This window comes from Strigops habroptila, chromosome 12 (genome assembly GCF_004027225.2).
Source record: "Strigops habroptila isolate Jane chromosome 12, bStrHab1.2.pri, whole genome shotgun sequence".
Lineage (NCBI taxonomy): Eukaryota > Metazoa > Chordata > Aves > Psittaciformes > Psittacidae > Strigops > Strigops habroptila.
This window is the reverse complement of record NC_044288.2, coordinates 22,593,522-22,617,454: the sequence shown is the minus strand read 5'-3', so window position 1 is coordinate 22,617,454 and position 23,933 is coordinate 22,593,522. Positions and strand designations below refer to the sequence as shown.

At 43.9% G+C, this 23,933-nt stretch overlaps 1 protein-coding gene across 2 annotated transcripts in view; it reads left to right on the top strand.

Moving 5' to 3' along the window:
• CTNNA1 (catenin alpha 1) overlaps window positions 1-23,933 on the top strand; it is a 125,647-nt gene that overhangs the window by 6,912 nt on the left and 94,802 nt on the right. For both annotated transcript variants that reach the window (XM_030504960.2, XM_030504961.1), the window contains exons 2-6: window positions 11,129-11,235; window positions 13,206-13,401; window positions 20,335-20,501; window positions 21,305-21,424; window positions 23,432-23,698. In XM_030504960.2, coding sequence (XP_030360820.1) covers window positions 11,131-11,235; window positions 13,206-13,401; window positions 20,335-20,501; window positions 21,305-21,424; window positions 23,432-23,698 — 855 coding nt within the window. In that variant the 5' untranslated portion in view covers window positions 11,129-11,130. The remainder of the gene's footprint in view (window positions 1-11,128; window positions 11,236-13,205; window positions 13,402-20,334; window positions 20,502-21,304; window positions 21,425-23,431; window positions 23,699-23,933) is intronic.

Genomic DNA, 23,933 nt, shown 5'->3' with positions numbered 1-23,933 from the left:
ACTCCTGATCTGCAGATGTGGCTGGTGCCCAGTGCTTGTGGGCTCAGTGCAGCACATCTGTCCCCTCATTGTATTCAATAGGCTTAATTTCTTTCTTCTTGAGAGTTTAATGGCTTTGTACAAGCTACAGGTAAAATGAAGGACATGGCATATTTGAGAGAGTAAAATGCAAGGGGCTGGGTTGGCTGCATGAGAAACTGGAGTGGTTTGAATTCCTCTACGAAGTACACCTTTGTAGTTCCTGCCACTGCCACTTTTTGGAAGATGTGTTTAATTACAGGTGGAAAGTCATTTCCTAACCGGCATCAGACAAAGCATTCTGAAAGTGGGGATGTGGGGAAGGCTTTCAGGGGAGTGGGCATAGCCCATACTTGTTATTCCATGGTCCTTCTGCTGCTGGTGGAATCCTTCCACACAGTATTCTCATTTTGTACTGGTGCAATGTGATTGTGTGAGTGGCTTTATTCCCTTTTTCTAGCTAAGGTTAGGAGAAGAAATAATGGCATTGGATGCAATAAACAGTAGCAAAAAAAGGCAAGAAGGTTTGTTTCTAGCAAACCAGAATAATGCAAATTAATTGTGCAGAGTTAGAAGCTTATAACCTCAAGGAAAAAAGTTATTTTCTGGTCTTTATGCATCAGTACTTCAGCATCAGGTGTTTGAAGCTGTTTTACTTAGTTTGCAGAATTGGTTAAGACAATTTGATTATGTTTAACGGAGTGTTATTGTGGGCCTAAGGAGAAGTCAATGGTTATCAGGGAAAGACGCAGCGTTCGGCAGAACCAGAGGCAAGGCACTGCTGCAGAGCCAATTGAACAGGATTTCTTAGCTCATCTGTTTTTTGTTCAGTAGCTTTGTCTTGTTTCCTGTTCCTGGGGCTGAGGAGAAGGGGTGGAGAGAGAAAATATGTCCTTAATCAGATAGAGGTTAGTTTCCACTCAGTAAATGGCTGGCTGTGTTACTGGCTTAAAATCGCCCTCTTTTTTTTTTTCCAGCAAGACCAGCCAAGCAATGACTCCTTCCTCTCAAAGCTTCCGGTTCCTTCCTGTTGCTTTTATGAAATGTGGGTGGGTCAGTGACTTTTTTAAACAAAAGTTGCTTTAATTGGTCATCCATATGCTAAGGCAGTGACTGGAAATGGTTCCTGTCCAGACAGATCGCTCTTAGCTGCGATTCTCATGCGCCAGTGTGCACTCTCAGCAAGTTGGTACTTGACAGAAGGTGCTTGTGGCTTTGCAGGTAACTCTGGTAGGCATCCAAAAATCATCGCACCAATGTGTTTTCCTAATTACTTACTTTGCTCTTCTGGAGAATTTGAAAAGTTCTCATCAGCCAGTGCCCTCTGTTCTCAGTGTCTGCAGCCTGTTGACAGTTTGTGGGGAGAGGAATTGGGGGGTGTCAGAGCATCCTACCCTGTGTATTCATAGAATCACAGAGTGGTTTGGGTTGGAAGGGACCTTAGAGCTCATAGTTCCAACCCCCTGCCACGGGCAGGGACACCTTCCACTAGAGCAGGTTGCTCCAAGCCCCTGTGTCCAGCCTGGCCTTGAACACTGCCAGGGATGGGGCAGCCACAGCTTCTGTGGGCACCCTGTGCCAGTGCCTCAGCACCCTCACAGGGAAGAGCTTCTGCCTCAGAGCTCATCTCAGTGTCTCCTGACAGTTTAAAAGCATTCCCACTTGCCATATCTTCCAGTCATTGTAAAGAAAGATACTTAATTTATCCAGACGATGCTTGTGCATTACATTCCTGTTCGGTCTTTCTTCCTGGGTTTTTTTTTGTGATCCCTCCTTCTTCTTAACTGCAGGATGTGTGGTGGAGCTGTGAACTGAGAATAGTCTGGGGCCGTGCAGTCATGGTGCAGTTCTTCCCATGAAACAAATTCCTTGTTAATAGCTAAGAGATGTTGCTGGAGGTTGCCACAGGCTCCAAGTGAAATTCTCATCCTTCTCAGTTGTGGGTTTTGTTACTTCTTTTTTTGTTTAAAAAATAATTGCTTTGTAATTTTGAGATAAGACTGGCAGAGCCTGAGTCAAAGTTCCTGCATCAAAGTGAAGGGCTGCAAAAGGATTTCTAAATTACTTTTCATAGAAGAACTTTAGAAAACATTTTACTTTGAAGAATCTTTATAGTCATGTTCTGCGTTGCTTCAGTGAGTGCTGCTCTTTTAGTAGCTTTTGCAAATGGAGAAAACTATGAAAAACTTCTTTCACTCTTACAACACTGAATTTTTGTTCTGTAATCTTTAGTTGTTACTGTGCTGGGCATGCAAGTGAGAAAGGATATGGTAGTTATGCCCTGTTAATACAAGACTCTCCATTTCCTCCATGTTTAAGCAAATTGTCTCATCAAATCTCTAATTAGAGGAGTCTCTTCTTTTCAAACATGTGTGTCAGCTCAAACAGCTCCAGTATTTGTGTATTTTTGACTGTTCTAAATCCAAACCTTCATTAACAATCTTAAAGATGTGGTCAGCTAAAAGCACTGAAGGGTATTGCATAACAACATATCATTTGGGTATGAAGATGCGGTTTGAGTGGGGTCAGATTCTGGTTATTTCTGACTCTCGAGCTTAAACTGCACTTTTTATTGCAGCTTGAGTGCTTGAGATGATCAGAATAAAAATACCCAGGTTTTCTTTTCCCTTTATTGCCAGCCATCAGTGGGTTTTTGCAAGCCAAGCAAGAATTAATTTTGCAGCACTGGCAAATTCTTGTGCCAGCTGATAAAGTAGGCTAATTTCTATCAACTTTTTCTTATTTGAGGAATATTTGTGGCAACATGGAATTTGCTAAAAGATTGCCCCTTCTTGCATTCCTTGTTAACTTCAGGTTGGTAATTGGAACCAGTGCTAACGTGATTTGGGGTTGGAAGAGCTGTGCTCTGTAGCCACAGCCTGGTTATTATATCTCCTCTGACTGTGTATCCCTAGGGTCTGAAATGTGTACAGTGGTTCGGAAAGCAGCAGTATTGCTTAATGATTTTAGAGAAGCTTCGTACAGTTTTCTGCCTCAAGGGTGGGAAGAGACATTGTGAGGTAGGAAGGGCTCTCTCTGGTTGAATTACAGAGTGGTTTGGCTTGGAAGGGATGTTAAAGCTCATCCAGTTCCAACCCCCTGCCACGGGCAGGGACACCTTCCACTAGAGCAGGTTGCTCCAAGCCCCTGTGTCCAACCTGGCCTTGAACACTGCCAGGGCTGGGGCAGCCACAGCTTCTGTGGGCACCCTGTGCCAGCGCCTCAGCACCCTCACAGGGAAGAACTTCTGCTGAAGAGCTCATCTCGATGTCCCCTCTGGCAGGTTAAAGCCATTCCCCTTGGCCTGTCCCTACAGGCCCTTGTCCAAAGCCCCTCTCCAGGTTTCCTGGAGCCCCTTTAGGCACTGGAGCTGCTCTAAGGTCTCCCCTTCAGGAGCCTTCTCTTCTCCAGGCTGCCCCAGCCCAGCTCTCTCAGCCTGGCTCCAGAGCAGAGCTGCTCCAGCCCTCGCAGCAGCTCCGGGGCCTTCTCTGTCCTCGCTCCAACAGCTCCACATTCATATGTTGGATCAAAGTGGTCCAGCAGATATACCAGTCTCGTATCCCCTCCTCAGGCTGAGTCCTCTTGTTTTGTTTGAAAGCACTAACTGTTAAGCTGTCAGCGTAAATGTGATATGTGGCTGTGAGAGGACCGGGGTTTGGGAGTTGGAAGTTACCATCACTACAGGAATAAGATCATGAAAAATATGCTTAAAATGGAGGTATGTTGCCCTTCTGTGTGGCCAGGGTGTCACAGTCCTGATACAAAGAACAGACAGTTAAAGTACAGCAGTTACAAAAGATGACTTGTTCTGATTTTGGAAGTTATCTTCTGCAGTGTTTGTCTTGCAGGTCTTCAGCATAAAATGCACTAACATTATTGTGAAGACAGAATGAACCATTTATTATTAATAATAATAGCTTGCTGCTCATGACACATCCTCTCCTTTTCCCAAATACCAAGTTTTGCAGCTATAATGTTCATCTTAGTTATACAGGAGATGCTCTTTTCTAGAAGCAGCATGCATGTATGCTAAGGCAGTGCCTTGATACTCTCTCAGTTTTCTTTGTTGTTGGAATCTTGCTTGAGATTTGGAAACTGAAAACTGTGCAGAGATCAATTGGACACTTGTTGGGACATGCTGGGATATCCATCTGGTCAGTGAAATGGGGATAAGCATGAGTTTGGTTCTTGCATTCTTTTAGGATGTCATCCATGAACGGGAGCCTTACTGTGACATGAGTAAGTTGCTAATTGCCCAATTCACGTGTAATTTGGCTTGCCATGTGCCTCCTTTCTGGCTCCTTTGAGACAAAGCAATCCTGGCAAAAAGAAAGCGATCAGAGCCTAACACATAACTGGAGGCAAAGAGTCTGCTGTTAGCACTGGCATCTCCAAAACCAGTTTATTTGTACTTGTGAAATCCCTGCTGTGGTCCCATGAACACCACAGTGAAGCTGCTTGCACAGAGTGTGCCTTCCATCCTCTTAATGTTAGCTGCCCCAAACCAGAGGCATGAGAACCTGTTGTTCCAGAGTGCATTCTTGATTTTTGGAATGAAAAGAAGTTGGTTGAACCCACAGTACTATAGCAGTTAGGAGGCTCTTAGGAGATAGCATGCACTGCTTTGGAAAGTGTGTCACATCTTAATCTTGTGCATGCTCTCATGGGCTCTGCTTCCAGAGGGGAAAAGACGATGCTATAGGCACACTGCTATCTTCAGTTAGAGATAACGCCCGTGTGGAAGAGAAGACAGTGATAAACTTCCCTGATGTTCCTCGGGTTAGGTTGCATCTCATAACTCAGAAACAAGGTCTAAAGATTTCCTAAATAAAGGGAGAAGTGGAGAAGCATTTGTTTGTTACTGGCTGTGTGAGGCTTTCTGATGAGCAGTTTTAGATGCCTCTCTATAGGCCTCCTCCACAAGACCAATAGGGAGAAAACATCATGAGAGCTGGCTCTGGAATGGTACTGGTGAGGAATCTGCTTGTCTAAACTGGAATGTTGTCTTTTTATTTGGCTGGTTACTACAGTCGGTAGAAAAAATGTGTAGCAAAAGTGAATATACTCAAATGGCAGAAATGTTTTGGTAATCAAAGGATATAGTCAATGCGACATCTGAGTTTGTATTAGTGTTTCTGATTGAAATTTTAGTAGTAAGGGTTTCTAAGGAGGTAGCACCATCATGGCATTTATGGTGGAGGAGAGAATTTGGTGGCTGAGCAGATCAAATTTAAGGTTGAAGGCTATATTAAAAAAGGGTGACTGTATCTGTTTTGGGTTGTGTATAATTGATGTTGAATCAAACCAGCTCAAATCCTTGAAAAGCATCACATATACTAAATGGCAGATAAATTCCTTTGGAGACTATGAAGGGAAAGAGGAAAGAATGGAACTTTTTTTCCTAGATACTTTTAGTTATGTGTGAAGCAGTTTGGAACTGTCAGTGGCCATGATGAAAAGTTTGCATGTGAGCTGGGTTTAATAGGAAGCGTGCCTTAACCTTTTTGAAACCCAAACCTTGAGAAGATGGTGTAAGTTAGATACCCAGTTCCCACAGATCTTCATCTGCTGCCTTGTCTTCTACCTTCAGCAGGGGTAAAGGATCCCTGCTGGTTATCAGGTGGGTTAAGTAACAAGCTAAACAAAACCAAAAGGATCCCCTTGGGAACAGGGAAGATGGTTAATTTTCTGGCTGGAAGATGAAGCTAGGTTGTGAAACCCATTGTGTTCCATCCTCATGATTGGATGATGGAATAAGAGCTATTCTCATTACATCAGACAGAAAATCCAAAGACAGTCTGCAGGCATGGTAGAGGACAGGATTATCATTCAAAATGAATCTGAGTACTTAAATAAATAGGCGGGAAAGAAATAAGCTGCAAAATAATGTGATTGAGTGTGTATTGCTGTGCCTTGGGTACAATCAGCTTTGGGTACAAATGGGAATGACTAGGTGGATAGCAGAAAGGATGTTAAAATGGAGAATATCCTCCCAGGTATAAAATGTTTTTGTGCTGTTTTCTTTTGTTAGATTTTTGGATAGCATAATGCTCAAATTCAGCATGTGGGCTATTGTGCTTGGCCCAAGTTAGCCCCTGCTGTTTTAGGAGACCACTGTTTGAATAACACCTTCCCTAAGAACATAAAATACTGTCTTCCCTCAGAACCGAAGGAGAATAGTGAGTGTAGTTGACAGCCTTTGGAAAGCAGCCTGTCAGAATAGCTAAAATTTGAAGACTGATGGATAGCATGTAGAAGACTCTTCAGGTAGCACAAGGTGGTGGGACTTAAGCTGCAGCACAGGAGGTGGATGGTTAGATCTCCTCTGTAACCTGAAGAGATTTGCTCAGGCCCAGAGGCTGAGAGGCTGCAGGATCTCTTGGAACATACCAGCTCAGCAGTGCCTGAGAGCCAGTCAGCGCTAATCTTTGAGTGCATGTGGGATGCAGCCTGGAAGAACAGGACCATGAGCACTCGGTCTGTCCGTGATGCTGAGAGCACTGCTGTGAGTTCCAACAGTGAGCTCTGCATAGTGCTGCTTCATGGGCTTTCTGAAAAGCCTTGTGTGCCTTCAGGACACTTCTGCAAAGAAGCTGCAGAGCTGCATTCCTATGCTTGCCAAAGCCTAGAAATTACCTACATGCCAGTATTCTGGAGGTAGGTATCTAAAGTTATTCTTAAAACCTTGAATTACCAGTTTTTGAGAACACTACAATCTTTAGTTGTGGCTTTTGGCTGGAGCACTGTATGCATCTCACCTTCACAGCCAGGCAGGGGGTTGGAACTGGATGAGCTTTAAGGTCTCTTCCATCCAGACCAGTCTGGGATTCTATTACTGCACAAGCTCCCGCCTCATTGAGCTCAGACATGGTGACAGGTAGTAAACCAAGTGAGAGAATATCGTAGCAGTCTTTAATTGTTGCCTCTTCCAGAGGGTACAATTCCCACAAGGGCTGTAGTAACTGTAACATCTAATAAAGGACAGAGGACATCCTCTGGGCACAGACCCAGGCTGCTGTAACACTGTTTTGAGGCACCTGGGATGACCCTGCTGGTCTAGAAATGGGTTCTCCCTCCCACAGAGCTACCACACGCTGGAAGCAGGAATTTCATGGACAGAGCAGCACAGAGCACGCAGCGGAAGAGAGCAAGCGATGCTGAATCTCAAGTGCTGGAAAATATAGAAAGGCACCACTCGCTGCACAAAGAGTTATGGTTGCCCAGCCTCTAGTTTCATAAGCAGCAGGAAAACTGCTTAAAACCAATATTCATCCTCCCACACCCCTCCAGGAACTCACTCCCGTCTTCACATCCCACCCCCTCTGCACTGGCACAGCTTTCCCCACGGCTGAGCCATTAACCAGCTGGGAAGAACTGATTTGGCTGGAGGAAGAGAGATCCATTTTTGGAGGGTGGGCTGAGATCCATCTGGTTCACCATGCCACCGCAGGAACTGCCGAGCAGAACCAGGGATGGCGAGAGGAGATGGCTACAAAGCCGCTCAAGTGGAAACAGAGGGCAAAGCTGGATGTCACAGTCGAGTTGAACCAGATGCACTGAAAACAGAGCACCAAGTGCAGAGAGCAGGAATGCTCTCCCAGCACATTTAATGCTCAGACATGTGAAGACCGACCTTTAAACCATGCTCGCAGCCCAGCACGCTACCTGTACGCCGTTCAGGTTATTACACTGGTCATGATGGTGCTCATTATTGTAACAGATGGTTCAAGACTAGTGCAATTACAGGGATTTGGTGTGCTTGCACCCCCAACGAGGGTAGGGGAAGAAGAGTTCAAAGCAGCTGCTTCCAGAGTTCCTGTTCCAGCCAACAAGCAGCTCTGCAAGAACAGCTACCCCAAAGCTACCCTGCCTTCCACAAATCACAGAGTTACAGACTGGTTTGGGTTGGAAGGGACCTTAAAGCTCCTCCAGCTCCAACCCCCTGCCACGGGCAGGGACACCTTCCACTAGAGCAGGTTGCTCCAAGCCCCTGTGTTCAACCTGGCCTTGAACACTGCCAGGGATGGGGCAGCCACAGCTTCTGTGGGCACCCTGTGCCAGCGCCTCAGCACCCTCACAGGGAAGAGCTTCTGCCTAAGAGCTCATCTCGATGTCCCCTCTGGCAGGTTAAAGCCATTCCCCTTTGCCCTGTCTTTCAGATAATTGCAGTCATTTTTAGACCCCCTTTAGGTATTGGAAGAGTGTGTTATAAGCGACAAGGCGAATTCCACAGGGTTCTCATGGTGAGAGTGCAGCCCTTCTTCAGCATGTCCCTGGCAGTTGTCCTTTTATTCCCCACACCAACCCCATTCATTCTCACACACATTTGTAAGCTGTGGCTTGTTCCTGTGTTCTTCACAAGCATTTAATTGAATAAACATATTTACAGCAACGTACAAATGATACCTGCGTCATTGCTGCCAAACAATGTATTTGATATCAAGTTATGCTTTTTAGATAAATTTCAATAACGTTCATACTAAGTGGTTTTATAGACCATTACTTTTGGCCAATTTGTGAACTATCATACTAACGTGTTTTCAGATGAATTGCCTTCATTATCTTACTAATACAATTAATGTCTCTTCTCATGGTTACCTCGTCCTGCACTTTGTTTCTGCGGGAGGCATAACAGAATTAAGTACATAGAAACAGCTTTTACCTAGAAACCTAATGGGCTTTCCAGAGCCCTGGTTATGTTTTCTCAGAAACCATAAAGTCTTTCAGTGTATTTTTCTTGGCTTCTTATGTAGGAAGTGTTCACCCCTAGCTAATCAGGAGGGAATAAACCAGCGTAATTCCTTGCTGAGGTGGGATGTTGGTGGGGGCACCCTCTGCCAGCGTCTGGGCCCCAGCACAAGCTGGGGCAGAACTGGACTAACAAAAGAGGAAGAGGATGGTTGGGGTGGAAGGATAATCAGTGATTTCACAAGACTTAGTGGGAAGCATCAGAGGGAGGGTGAGGAGGAGGAGGAGGTGGCCATCCTCCACCCTCCTGCACTCAGCTCACCGGGGTTCTCTGCAGCTGCAGGAGCTGTGACCCTTCATCAGCACTTTCAAGCTTTTTGATTTAAACCAGTCAGAAATGTTCGATGTGTGCTAGCATGGATCAGTCTATTGCTATTCTCTTTTTAAGCTTTCAGCTTTTTGAGTTCTCTCTCCCCGGTGTGGGTGTAAGTGGAAGGCTGAATGCAGGTGAGGTGAAAAATTCCCACTTTGCGCCTTGCAAAGTTGTACTTCAGCGTTTGACAGCACGTAGGCTTTGCAGGGCAAAGGTCTGCTTTCAGCACTGTAGTGAGTACTTCAGCTATTGATTCATGTCCGTGCTGTGAAAGCCTATGGCACAGCTCGGGATCAGCCTGTCGTGGAGGTGCCTTTGAGTGAAGCCAGGTGATGGGGCTTGGAGCAACCTGCTCTAGTGGAAGGTGTCGCTGCCCATGGCAGGGGGTTGGAACTGGATGAGCTTTAAGGTCCCTTCAACCCAAACCACTCTGTAATTCTATGATGATGCAAAGTCGTGACTTCTTCATGTCCTCTCAGGCTGAGCTTCTTGAGTGCCTGAGAGGTTTTATTCTTCAATGGGAAACAAGCAGCCAGGGCTGTGATGTTTCTGCATGTTCAACTGTCAGTGTTGGTATGCAAAGGCTGGTTGTTGGTATGTCCTCAACATGGTCCCCAACATTGCTTGTGACCAAAATTAGCACCTTGCGTGCTGATTAAAAACAATGGGATGTTGTGCTCTGCTGGCAGCTTGGGGAAATCTGATGCTGTCAGAGCAATCTGTGGGGATCCTGTGCAGATGATGCCCTGTCCAGAGCAAAGTTTAAAGATTAAAGATACTGGCTTTATATAGCTGATATAAGCTCTAATACAACTTCAGCAGTAGGTGCTTAGGAGAAGGGGTGGAAGGAGACTTTGGAAATGTAGTTCTCTTCCTGAGATTTTTAAAAATAAAAAGTTACAATGTGGGTTTAGTCTAATCTTGAGTTTTGAGGGTCTGAAAGCAGGAAGATCTGGAATCTACTAAGTCTGAAGTGGTATAAACTGGTTTTATGCGCCTATGTACTTTAAATCCATTTTTAAACTGAAATGATGGTTCTGGTTATTCCTTTGTGCTGTACAGCATCGCAGTGTTAAGCTAATGGTGGTTGTAGTTCATAATTTTTAATTCTGTTAGATTAATGTTTTCAAAAGCAGAGCTATTTTAGTAGTTTCATAACTTTCCCCATAATCATATTTGCTGTTCCATTGGGATGTTGATATAAAACTGTAACGGGCAGGAACAGCTCAGTGACAGCTTTTAACAGATCTCTTCATGCAAATTTGCTTTTTCCTCCTATGTAAATGTTAAGGGAAGTATAGTAGATACGTGAGCTGCTAAATATGAACCAACTGGATTTTCTGGCTTTATAAGGCTTATATTCATGATTTTATCTTTGTACTTCCAAAGGTGAATTGGATGAGCGGGTAGGTGGAGTGAATTAAGTTAGATCCTGGCTCCTGGTTTGACAAAGCATTTGGGATAGTGCTTGATGGTGGAGCTGAGAACAGTGGCAGCTTTCTGGTACTGTTGAAGTTGAGGTGTTCCCTTCTGCTCCCCCAAGAGCTTGGGCTCTGTATCCCAGCTGGACTGGGGCCACAGGACAGTCCTCCTGGAGGGAGGCAGCAGGAATTGGGAAGGGATTGCTTGCTTAGCCTTCAGCTGTGTGGGTAATGTGCCCCTGGTACCTGTGAGGCCCTTTCTCAGTTGAGGGCCTTACTCCTCAGTGGTTGGGGACCACTGAGGAGTAGACTAAGCACTGCCAATCTTGTCATTGCTCTGATAAAATATTGTGGCTTCTCAATAGGTTTCGGTGAATTTTTACTTGGTTTTGGTTTTATTTTCTAAGCAAAACATGGTTATGTCTGTATCTTGTCATAAGAGGCAGCTTTTTAAACTATTGCCAGCTGAACCAAGCCTGGTATTTCCGGAGACAGTATAACCTCAACTTAGACCTCATGGATGTGTTCTGTGTTTAATAGCCTCCATTTTAACTTATTTTAAAATACTTTACCACAGTATTAATAGTAATAATAAAGTTGTATTCATGTAGTTCTCTTGTTTTTCTAGAAATGACTGCTGTTACTGCAGGCAACGTTAACTTCAAATGGGACCCCAAAAGCTTGGAGATAAGAACACTGGCAGTTGAAAGACTACTTGAGCCTCTCGTTACACAGGTAGGAAAAAAAGGGGGCAAACCCTGTATTATTTCAGTTAAGTAACTTTCAAAGCCTAAATTCAAGAAGTAAAACCACTACAAATCTAAAGGTGGAGAAAAGTATACAAGTAATTTGTGTTCAGTTTTATTGTGATGTGGTTACTGGGCATGAGTGTAGAAAGACTGTGCTGCTTCACCACCCAATAAGACATGGTGTTTTGATTCGAAGTGCAGAAATGCATGTTAGTAACTAACGTTCCCTTGCTGCTCAGCTGGTTCTCACCTGCATTTTGGGTGGTGTGCAGCTTATTTGTTGAGTCTTTAAAAAGCTGGGCTTGTTCAGCCTGGAGAAGAAGAGGCTTACAGGAGACATTATAAGCCTTTGTATTACAGTTTCAGTATATCTTGTGTAAGATAGACTTTCTTTTAATTTCTGCCTACATGTTATGCTGGTTTTGTGAATAAAAGCTTGTTTCTGCATGGTGTGTAATGTCCAGTGACATGTACTGAGGAATGAGGGCAAGTTAGAGTAAGTCTTGTAAATGTAAGCTGTGAAGGTTCTTGGAAGAGACTTTCTTGGAGGTCTGGAAGAGAAGGTGCACTGGAGACAGTTAACTCATCCTCTTTAGCATTGTTTTCCTGAAATATCAAAGTTTTAAACTGACAATGAACTGGACACAACTCCTGCGAAGCACAGACTGCAACCATCAAGTTCTGTTTCCAGTGTTAACATCCCTTTAATCACCAAGCTGCTGTCCATACCTGCTGTTTGCTCCCTCTAGATACTGAGATGTGCAGTCAGATGATCTACTACATAGCTTTCTAGCCTGAGGTACTGGTGGAGTCTTTCCTTAAGAGAAATTGTCCCAATTTCACAAACTTAACTGAGCAAACTTGTTTATAGGATCTTTTTGTCCAGGTTCAGTGTCTGGGACTTATTCCTCAAGTAGCACAACAGGCTGTTCTGGCAATCACGAATTTTGTGAATGATGTGAAAGGCAAAATACAGAGAGGAAAATAGAGTAAATTGCCTTGTTGCAACTTGTTCTTTTTGTAGTACATAGTGAACTGAGACTACCCCAGTACAAATGCTCCCCATTAACCGACAGTGATATTCCCAGCTGATGGCTTTCCCTCTCTGAATCAACCTTCTGAGAAGATGGATTCAGCTCTGAGGACCTTTATGTCAGCAGTCCTTGGGCTATGTTATTAGTGTGGTAATTTAATGTCCCTCTGAAGTACCTTTGACTGCATTTTTCCTAGATTCAGCACAAGGGGTGGTGGTGGGGGGGGACACAAATGGAAAAGTGCACATGGGTTTTGTGACATTAGTCTGAAGAGGATGAATCCTGATCCCTGAGCTAAGGGAGTATGTGATGGTCATCTGACCGCTGCAGTCCAGCTCCTAGCAGGGTTTCAGTCTAAAACATAGAACTTGGAAATAATGTCTGCAGGAGGATTGGGAGAGTTCCAGTTTGGTTGTTTTAGGGAAGTAATGAGCTCTAGGAGGTCCTTTGCTCTGCATTTAGTCCATTGGCTGTAGTACTGTTTTGGACTGAAAAGACACTGTGGTGCTAGATTTCTGGAGATAATGGCTTCAAACTTGTTTGGGGTCTTTTGTGCCTGGAGAACTATCCCAAACTAATTATCCCCAGCTTGGTCTCCCTTTATGTGGTGCCAAATAGCTCTGGCCTGTTGGTGAGATTGCAGTTGATCAAAAATACAAATAGCTCTCAATCCTTCAAATCAAGTTGTTGGGTCTGCTGCTGATAAGAAAAATCTGTAAGCAGTTCAGCTGAATTTGTAGTGCTCATTTGAGGAATCAAGGAGGATCGTAATGTTTAGAAAGATGTGAAAACACTTGTTTGGGTTTAACCTTTGGAGCTGGCAGTACTGCAGGTAAAAATACATGCGGCCTTGCTGTCAAATTGATGAACTTCTAATTTGTTCTTTTTGGTTTTATGTTTTCCCTTCCATCTCTGTCTTTAGGTAACAACACTGGTTAACACGAGCAACAAGGGCCCCTCTAATAAAAAGCGAGGGCGTTCTAAAAAGGCCCATGTTCTGGCTGCTTCAGTTGAACAAGCAACAGAGAATTTCCTGGAGAAAGGAGATAAAATTGCAAAGGAGAGCCAGTTCCTTAAAGAGGAGCTGGTAGCGGCTGTGGAAGATGTTCGTAAGCAAGGTAAGAGTTATGTAGCTTGTAAAGCTGTGGGTTTTCAGAGCAAGTAGAACTTGCTCTGATTTCTCATTTCCCTTTTGCTGTTATTTCTCATGACTCTGCACCTTTCTGCTTGTGTAGATTCTTGGCTTGTTTTGCTGTCTTCCTTGAGGAGTAATATGAACTGGTCAGACCTGGAAAATTGGGTGTCCCAGGTAGAGATTGAGAAGAGAAGCAGAAGGGCTGATTCTTTGAAGAGCATTTAAAACTCAGTTTAGGCTAAGAAGTAAACTTCACGCCCATTTCTGTAAATGTTCTGGAACTACATCTCAAATATATCAATAACTTCTTCAATATTTGCATGCACACAAACAGCATTGTAGGAGGAAGAGCTGAGTGTTGACTTGACACAGCCTGGTGTCTCCAATATGCAAAATGCAAACAGCAACAAACAGAATGTGAGGACCTTGACTAAATATTCCAGCTTCCTCCCCCACATCATCTAGTGTTGATTTTTATCATTTTCTTTTTTACTTTCTTGGAGAAGACCTGCAAGAAAAGCCTATGGAGCTGGCTTACTCTAAAATACACACTAGTAAATATTGTTGCTCATAAATCATCTATCATTCTTCCAGGCATGAGCCTTTCCTATGCTTCAGTGAAACTCAGTCAACTGGTATTAATGGTGACGGCTGCTGCTGCAAGAAAAGGAAAGCTCATTAGCATTAATTACTTGTTCATAGCTAAAACTGCAGACTGATGAAGTATTACTTGAAAATGGTTCTAAATTCTGGATGAGCCTGGTCGACAGACCAAAGAAAGATCAGCATAAGAACGCTGTGGTATAAGGGGCTAATTGAGTTGGCTTAATTGAACAACCACCACCAACAGCAACGAAACCAAAGCTTTGTCTTGGAGCCTTTAATTCTTGGTCCTTGCTTGCTGCTCAGAATTGAGTCAGAGCTCATCTGGGAGTACCTTCAAATGACTCTTGTGATAGTGGTGGGTGAGGGAGCTGCACACAGCCCTCAGGATTGAGAAGTTCTGTTAGCTGAGTTTGTAGTTGCATTTACAGTGAGAAGCTGGTAGGAAGGGGAGACTGTAATACAAAAACCTTCAGTATGACCCTTTCACTTGCTTTTTGACCCCTCCTTTGGCATCAATCTACATGTAGTCTCAAACCTCCCTGCTCTGTTGAGCTTTGACAGAGGAGGTGGAGTTCATAGCTGTGAGGTGCTGGAGTGGAATAACCTTCCCCCTCAATGTCATTTCACTTTTTCCTCCCTTTGTACTGTTTGCAGTTTGCATGAGATCTGGTGCATAGAGAGGATAGCTGGACCTGCTTTCTGAAGCTGGCGGCATGAGGATTAGACTTGAAAGGTTGCCTGAACACAACTGATGCCACAGTTGGTTGTGGGCTGGGCTGGGCTGCTGGGGCAGCATGACCAGGGCTAAAGCCTGTGTCCTGTCATGGTGCCAGTGTTTGGTCAAGTTTAGCAGAGCAGCTCTTTGTAAGGAAATTAAAAACCAAACCAACCTTTGAGGAAATTAGAAGCAAATGGTGAAAAATGAGATACAGCAGAGGGAAGGCTGATTGCCTCCAATGCCCAGGGGAGGACTGCACTCTCCTCTTGCTAATAACAGCAGGGAGCTACAGAATCTCAACATACATGTTTGTGTATAGCCCATGCACTTCAGAAGTGCTTCCAGTACTGTGGTAGACTACTTGAATCCATGAACTGCAGACATGAGGGAAGTGTAGTACAAAGCCTGTGTGTGTGCTTAGCAAAAGCTGCAGGTGTTGGTGCCTTTATCCCCCTTTTGCCATGGATGCAAAAGCAGAGAGAACCTGGCTGTCGTGGTCAGCAGCAGGGTGATGGTGAACTGGCAGCATCTGTGTGTCTGACAGCAGCAGTGGGATTGTAGATGTACAGCACAATTTGTCTTCAGCAGAAGACATGAAAATAGAATTAATAATGCCTCTGTTTAGACCAGGGACCATAATAAAAAAAGATGAATGAATGCAGGCAGGGGTTATGAAGATGATTAGGACAATAGATAACGTGTCCCATCAGAGGAAATTAAAGTGGGTTTTTTTAGCCTAGCAAGAAGATGATGGAGAGGGTACATGGCTTCAGTGAGTACACTTGTTCCTAAAATCCCATTTTTTGGGGGTAAAAACAAAGAAGGGAAAAGAGTTATTTAGAATGAATGATAGCACTGCTACATACTAAATCAATGAAAGTGGATCTTCAAAGTCGTCTTGATTTTTTTACAGTGGGAGAATAAATTACAACTTGCTTTAAATATTAAGCAAGTTCATAAAATATCCTGAAGTAAGGTTCCTGGCCCTTTGAAGCTTTGGACTTCTGACTTTTAAAGTAGTGAAACTTCTTAAAGTTTTGAGCAGAATAATGGAGACAAAGAACCAAAGTGGTTTTCAGAACAGATCCTGCTGTGGTTATAGAGAAGACTTAGCACTGGGAAAACATCTGGTGGGAATGTCTTGGATTTCAGCACCCTAATGGTGTTTGTTGCGTTAATTTCTGCCCTAGGAATTATGTTAGGTGATAGAAGGGGCAATATTGGTCTTGCCCAGTCTTACTTCCCCCATTGAAAGTTCTTTGTAGGGTTTTACCTTGTTATGAAGCATGAAGTTGACTGTGTGTTGAAATGATTGACTCTTCTGATGTTGTTGGGAGGCGTTTTGGGGCTGAACCAGTTTCTTACCCAGGTGCTTGGCACCAAGACAGATTGCAAACTCCAGGGTCAAGAGGGAGATTTCTTTTAGGTCAGGCTGACCAGGCTATTCCTGTTTTCCTGCAGGACTGGTGCCTGTAGTTCTACCTGTGTGCTAGTGTGAGGATCCAGGGTATTAGCTATGCTCTTCCTGTTGTGTTTCTGCCTATGGTAATTTTACGTGAAAGACCACAAATTACAGCTTAAAATGAAAAAGCTTAAGCCTGTGCAGAGGGTTTGCAGTAAGAGAATGGCTGAATGCTCTCGTGAATCCTGTGGACTTTGATCATGTTTCACAGTTGGACATGTGGGGGAGTGAACCTCCTGATGTAGCGTGGTGTCTTTCCACCCTGTGTTTGAAGGAAGCTTGCTCCAGAATTGAGCAGTGAGGCAAATTCTGAAAGCATAAAATGTTATTTTTTCAACTGTCCTTCACACAAGGTTTCCAAGGAACAAAGGAGGCCAGTTGCAGAGTAACTTGAAGTTAAAGACTGAATTCTTCTTGGAAAAGTCAACTTTAAAATTCCGTTGTAACCATCGAGCTTGATTTCATGGAAAGGTGCAGAGTTCTGAGTTGTTTTCCTGCAAGAAAAATGTCTTAGGAGTGTACCACTCGTATCAGAAATAATTCTCTAGTCAAAGGCTTGAGATCTTTGAAAAGCCATAAGCTAAGGGAGCTCTGAGAAAGCTCTTGGCAAACTGTAGAAGTATTGTAGGCAGTATATGGATTTAATTGAAGACAAGGTTAAGGAATTCACAGAACCTGTTGTTGCCATAAGTATCAACTCCAGTGTTGATATGACAAAAGGAGATGCCAGGAGTTGTCCTTTGTAGTAGAAAGCAACAGCAGCTTATTGTGACACATGAAGACATTGAAGGTGGCATTAGTGGTAAAACAGAACTTCAGTGTCCAGAATAGTAGGGTCTTGAAACTCTAATTTCATGCTTGCCTTTGTTTGATGGGGAGTGGCAGGTAGAGCTACGTCCTGATGGTGATCTTTGTATTCCTAATGCTGTCAGCAAAGCAGCCTGGAGACAGGCTTTGAACTGCAAGGTGCTGAAGAGCACAAGTGATGGACCCTTCAAGGTGATGCTAGTGGCACAGGGTGCCCAGAGAAGCTGTGGCTGCCCCATCCCTGGCAGTGTTCAAGGCCAGGTTGGACACAGGGGCTTGGAGCAACCTGCTCTAGTGGAAGGTGTCCCTGCCCGTGGCAGGGGTTGGAACTGGATGAGCTTTAAGGTCCCTTCCAACACAAACCAGTCTGGGATTCTATGATTCGTTCAGCGTAAGGGCACAAAGTTCTAGCTCAGGAAGAAAAGCATCAGTGCCTGTGGGTGTCCTAGGCCTTGCCTTGCCTGTCTTCCCTGCTGCTTCCCTGTTGGGATTGGTACAAAGCAAGCCCTCTCTGACATGGTCAGTGTGCACTGTGCTGCTGAGGAGGATTAATAGTGCTGTCTGAAAGTGCTGTCAGACCCTGTGGGCATGGTGGGAATGAGACTGGAAAATGGTAATTTTCTTTTCATGGACTAAAATCTTACTATTTCTGAAACGGGCTTTGTTCCATTAGATTTAATTGAGTTCTTAGTGCTTTATTGACAAGATCATAGCATGGCTACCATTGCCTCTTCTTTTCTCAACTCTGTTTTATTATCTTTCCCTTGTAATATCTATTGGAAATCTAAGGTTATATTGGAAAAACAGACTCCTCATACAAGAATTTGTACCAGCTGTATAATGAGTCTCATAGTCTGACTCTTCTACAGTCTATTTTCTGTTAACTCTTGAAATCCTGCTTTCAAACTTGCTGTCTTACCTCTGGTTCACATTTGACAATGAGAAGGTGCTGGTTGATCCAGTTTGAACTGCTCATGTGTGCGCTTAATGCACTAAGCATGCACTTACACTCAGAGCAGAGTTCCCTTTGATTCTAGCTAAAATAACTACCCGATATTTCTTTTTTGTTGTAAAAGAAGCCTGAAAGGCAGCTTTCTTTTAATTTGCAGGAAAAAATATATATGCAACAACTTTAAATATAATCTTCCTTTAATTCTGGGAAGCTGGTTATCTTTTTGACACCCTGACAAGCTGTTTGAAACTCAATCTTTTCAAGGCTGTCCTTAAAATAAAAAGAAATAGCATTTTATTTCAGGCCTGGCTTGTATGGTTGCAATTTAAGAGATGGGTAGAGGATAATTTTGGCGTTTAACCTTGTTAGCAATTTCTGAGATTTGGAGGAAGCGGGTGGCCACCTCTCTGAGTTGTTTTAAATAGGAAATAAATGAAAACACCATTCTTCTCTTTGGGGAGTTGGAAATGTGGGGAATTTGACATAGAAGTAAATAAGGGAGGAAATATTTATAGTGAATTTTGGTTCTGGCATATATCTGTAAATCCTGACATTGTTAATAGATTTCACACTGCGGTGGTGCCATAAGTTTCACTATTATTATCCTCTTCCAGAAGGGAAGATAAAGAAAGGGTCATGTCAGCTGTGTAGGGGGTTTAGAATCTCATGGCTGGTTGCAGTTTTTCAGCATTGGAGACGTGTCGTCTTTCACCCATCTGGAAATCTGAGGCTCTCAACACTTGTTAAAATAGAGTTGTGTTCCTCCAAGTTGGGTAGGGGATAGCTTTGGATTGATAGTCATAGCTGGTATGTGGTTGGACAGAAGCTCTTTTCATCTGTCACAGTACTGAAGTAGCATATTTTTTATCTGAAAATGTTATATGCCACCCTTCGTATTATTTAAGATGATGGAAGGGTGTTACATAGGAGGGAGCATGTGAACAAAATTGAGTATCTTGGTGTAGTTGCTTGGGCAGGCTGGCAGCTGTGTTTGGGCTCTATTTAGCTGCGAAGGTGGAGAGCCTTTGGGTGCTAGAAACTCTTCCAGGGCGAGAGATTAAATGTTAATGGTAAGAATGGGAATGGTTAACCCCAGGCTCTCCAGTTGTAGGTATTGTTGAGTAGTTAAAATAGTAGATTGAAAATAAAAGGTCATTAAAATTGAAACACTTCCCATACTGGCGATATGCTGCACTGGCTGCAGGCTGTGGGCAGGATGATGCCACAGCCTGCAGCCTGTGATTTTGGTGCAAATCATGAGATTTTGGTGCAAATCAAGCCCCATTTTGTGTAGTGGGCTCCATGGGTGGCACTGTCAGCTTTCACTTGTGAAGGACTACTTCAGGTTCTTCTCTTATCTGAGATGTGCTATTTCTGTCGTGGTGCTTGGCCATATGGATGCTTTTTTATCCAGGCTTGGGAAGCCCCTGACACAGCAGTTGGTTTTAGCACAGTTCGCCTGCTTTCGGGTCATCTCCAGCTGCCCACAAATCTTTGGCCTTGGGTACCTAGCGTTTTCTAAACTAAATCCTAGCTGTTTACCAAATGTTTCTGAAATACAAAGAGATCCAAGAATAATAAAGTGGATTCCAAAACTTGCAGTTGTGTAGGAACTGTGGGATTGGAAGCAAAGTGCTGCCCTAGAAAAGGGGGGGAGAAATCCAAAATTTACTCTCCTGACTATATGCAGACATACTTTTATGCTTTCCGAATGCCTTCTGGAGGAATTTCTCTGGCTGTGTAAAATGGCCTTTGCTTTTCATCGTTAACCAATCGCATTGTTACCATCTGAAACCCAAATTCTTTCTTCCTGCACCAGATGCAGAGCCACAGGCTATGAAACGCTGAAGTGTTTTACTCAGCAGTGCCTTGCTTTGAATGCAAACCCAGGGCACATCTAGCCAGGTCATTGCTCCGAGTTGTTTACAGTCCCATGAGCTGCAGCGTTTCCTTGGGTGGTTACAGTACTTTCTGCTGCTTTCTGCTTAACTCCTACACGCACGCAACTCAGAGCTTTTGCATAAGCTTTGAGAGCATTGTAGTTTGTGAAAGAGCTGTAGTCTCACATGTAGTAGTGAAGGCATGGTTGAATTTGCCTCTCCAGAGGATTCTGGCTTGTTAAAACACCTTTACAGTCAGAAATAAGGACCAAAGTGGTATTTCCCAACCCTTCCTCCTTGCACAAGCCCCTCTTTCCTGATACCATGTGGTAACCATACTTAGAGGTAGCTACATGCAGGCTTTAATTTCTGGCTGTATTTAAGCAACCACTTTTTGGTTCAAGGCTTGGAATGCTTGCCCAGGGATCCTTACAGCCCCTTTCACATCACACAGTGTTTCTGAAGTGGGACCTTCTCCTCCCCTTGTGCAGGTGACCTGATGAAGAGCGCTTCGGGGGAGTTTGCTGATGACCCCTGCTCCTCTGTCAAGCGCGGCAACATGGTCCGGGCGGCGCGCGCCCTCCTCTCCGCTGTCACCCGCCTGCTCATTTTGGCTGACATGGCAGATGTCTACAAGCTGCTTGTTCAACTGAAAGTAGTAAGTGTAGTTCTTTTGCTGTGATCCACTTTGCCATGCCGGGCATGCCAGGCGTGCTCGTCAAGTGGCTTTGTTTCCTGATGTGTGCTGACCCTGGTGTGTGCGCTGTCAATGGGTCACTTCTGGAGCAGGGAGGTTTTTAGGGTTTTTCCTCTGAGCAAAACGTGTGCGGTGGGTGCGTGTCACTTGTTTTTACACTCATTGTCAGTAGCTTTTGACATTGTGTTGTACTTTATCCTGAACTTTTAGCACTGAAACTATATGCACTGTGGTCTGCAACTGCAGGTGAGAAGCAGCACTTTTCATCTTAAAGCAGTAATTTGGCTTTCTTATAATCAGTACTCCCTTGTAGCTAGTAGGGATGAATAGCTTCAGTAGACTAAATAAAATGAATGTGGAATATTTGAGGAAACCTTCTTCCCACAAGCAAGAGGGTGGGTGGGTGGTTTGTTCAGAATTTGCAAGGAAATGAGATCTGATACTGGGCCTGCTTTGGTGGCAGCGCTTTGAGGACTCTCCTCGTGCCCTTCGATGGCCACTGCCACAGCTCTGCGAGGGCCCCGGGCTCCTTTGTACCCTCTCAAATGTGTGTGCTTGGCTGCCTCTGGTAGCCAAGTGGCTGGTGACTCTGAAGTAGGAGCTAAGCCATCAGTGCTATTAGCCTTGGAAGTATCTCTCTCCAAAAAATAAAAGGGGGCAGAGGAAGATGGCTTTCTCTGTCTGCTGTGAAGTACATTCTGAATTACTTCCTGGCCTGTGGACTGCATTACTTGGAAAAAATATGTGAATATATTTTCTTTTAGGTGGAAGAAGGTATCTTGAAACTAAGAAATGCTGGCACAGAGCAGGATTTGGGGATCCAGTACAAAGCCCTCAAACCAGAAGTGGACAAACTTAACATAATGGCAGCCAAAAGACAACAGGTATAGTGATGGCAGCTCTTTCTTCTGTATGTTATTTCTTTTTCAAAATCAGAAAGTAAGGCAGCCTTGCTGCTCTTGGACAGTACCCATTGCTGCTGATGCTTTTACTTGCTGAGTATTTTGTGTTGCACTCTGCTGTGTTTAAGGAATTTCAGCTTGCCTGCTAAGCAGAAGGTCTGCTCAGCTGTAGCGTACTGCTTCTGATGGAATTTGTTCTAGTAGCATTTGTGTATGCTAATGCTGTAGTACCTTAATAAGATGCTGCTTCCCAAGACTTGCACTTCCCATTTTGAAGCAGTGCAGGGGTGGGTAAGGAAAGGCTAGAGATGTGGCTGAGTGCCTGGTGCACGCACCACTGGACCACGCTGTCTTTGTGGTTTGCAGGAATGAACTGAACATGTCCATTTAAACAGGGAGCAAAAGCCAGGGCTGAGCACAGAATTACAGCTCTTGCCAAGACAGTGAGTGCTGGTGCTGGTTAGTCTTGCACTGAAACACCTATTTGAGAAGGGGTTTTAAAATCACGTGTAAGGTGTGTTGTGTGCGAGGCATGTGTGGGGTGTGTGTGTTCTGTGTTTGGATAACTTGTGCTTCACCTTAAATGGCATGTGAAATTTGTTTTGTTCTACAGCACTGTTGTGACTCATTCTTGTGTAGGTAAGTTCTCAAAAGCAAGCAGAGGTGTGGGCAGTCCATTTATCACAAACAGCATAATTCTTGTAATGCATTTGTTTGTTTGCTCTGCCGATATGTGCAAACCAAAACTGCTTATGCACCTCTGACGCTGCTTGGGGGTTTTTTGCACAGATTCATCTCTGCAAATAAACTGGGTATGGTCTGAAATGGATGGCCAGTTGGTTATGTATGTGAAATCTGATTGTGGGAAATGCGAGCAGGGTTGGAATGGCAATGCAATAAATGTTCTTAAACTGCTCTGTGATGGATTGTTCCACACTCTGGGAAGTGGTTGTATTAAATCTGTAAGCCTGCTTGCAGTGCCCTCCCTGCCTAGTGTGTATCTTGTAGAGGTCACATGTTACCCATTCATTCTGAAGAGCTGTCAGATTATTTTTCCTTTTCTCAGTAGGACAATCCTCTTCTTCATCACCTCTTCGTTAGATTTAAGAGGTAAAATTACGATACTGCTAATAACTGTGTTCATTCTTCCTTTTATAAACTTACTGTTTGTGCTGGCCTCAGAAGCTTTATCTAATCGTGGTGCTTCTGTTCCAAAGTGGAGGTGATGGTGCTTTAGAGGATTGCAGCACTGAGTGTTTGGTCTGGACTTGCTCACTAATCTTAAATTAGAGGTAATTACAGTCACTGGATTAATTTCGTCTCATTGGAGATGAACAAGAAGTCAAATGAGATGATATACTTGTTCTTCTAAAATGAAGTACCCGAGTCTCTTCAGGAGAGTAAACTCCATCTTCTAGGTGTGATTAAAGAAAACATTCTGGTTGTGAGTCTAGGAGTTTAATTTAAAGATTAGCTTGCTGCTTATGTGCAAGACAGGATCGCAGGGGAAGCCTCTTGTTTGTTTGATAATTAAAAATCAGTTTGGTTCTTAAGTTACCTAAAAACCTAAGTTGCTCTGTTTTGAGGATTTAGGTTTCTTTGCGACTATTTAGATGTCAGTCAAACTGGAAGAAGTGGAGAGAAAACATGTGCTTGCAGCTTGTGTGTCCTCCTGCTTTACAGGTGTTACCAGCTTTCAAAATGCTGGTCCTCAGAGGTGGAGAGGAACAAAAATCCAACCTCACATTTTGAATTGCGGAGTTGGGAATTGCCCTACAATACTTTGGGTTTTGTCTTTATGAAGCTGTTGTGTTTTGAAATTAGTTGAGCCCTTCAGAATAGGGATACTCACTCAGTCAGAAGGTAGTTAGATTTGAGGGTACTAGGCAAAGAACCTGCCCGTCTTTTGAAGATGTGGGGAGACAGTGTATGGATGTTAAATGTGAATGTTCTCATGCCTTTTTTTCCCCCCTCTAATTTTCCTAATAGGAATTGAAAGATGTGGGTCACCGTGATCAGATGGCAGCAGCCAGAGGAATCCTGCAGAAGAACGTTCCCATTCTTTACACGGCATCCCAGGCCTGTCTGCAGCACCCGGATGTAGCTGCTTACAAAGCTAACAGGGACTTGATCTACAAACAGCTTCAGCAGGCGGTCACGGGCATCTCCAACGCAGCCCAAGCCACTGCATCGGATGATGCTGCCCAGCAGCAGGGTGGAGGGGGAGAGCTGGCGTATGCTCTCAACAATTTTGATGTAAGTTTTAAACCCTTTATGATGTAAAAAAAGTAACTCGAACTCTTCATTCACCTGATTTACTAGCAACAGCTTCCTTTTATTTCTACTGCCTGAAAGATCATTTTCTATTGAACTACAGCAAGTCTCTGGTAAAGTAGGCTCTTATTTTTTAAAAAGCCTTTTTCCAAACTAGGATTGATGGAATATAGAAAGTTATATATGTGGTTCTTAGTGATTGAAGGCTGTCAAGTTA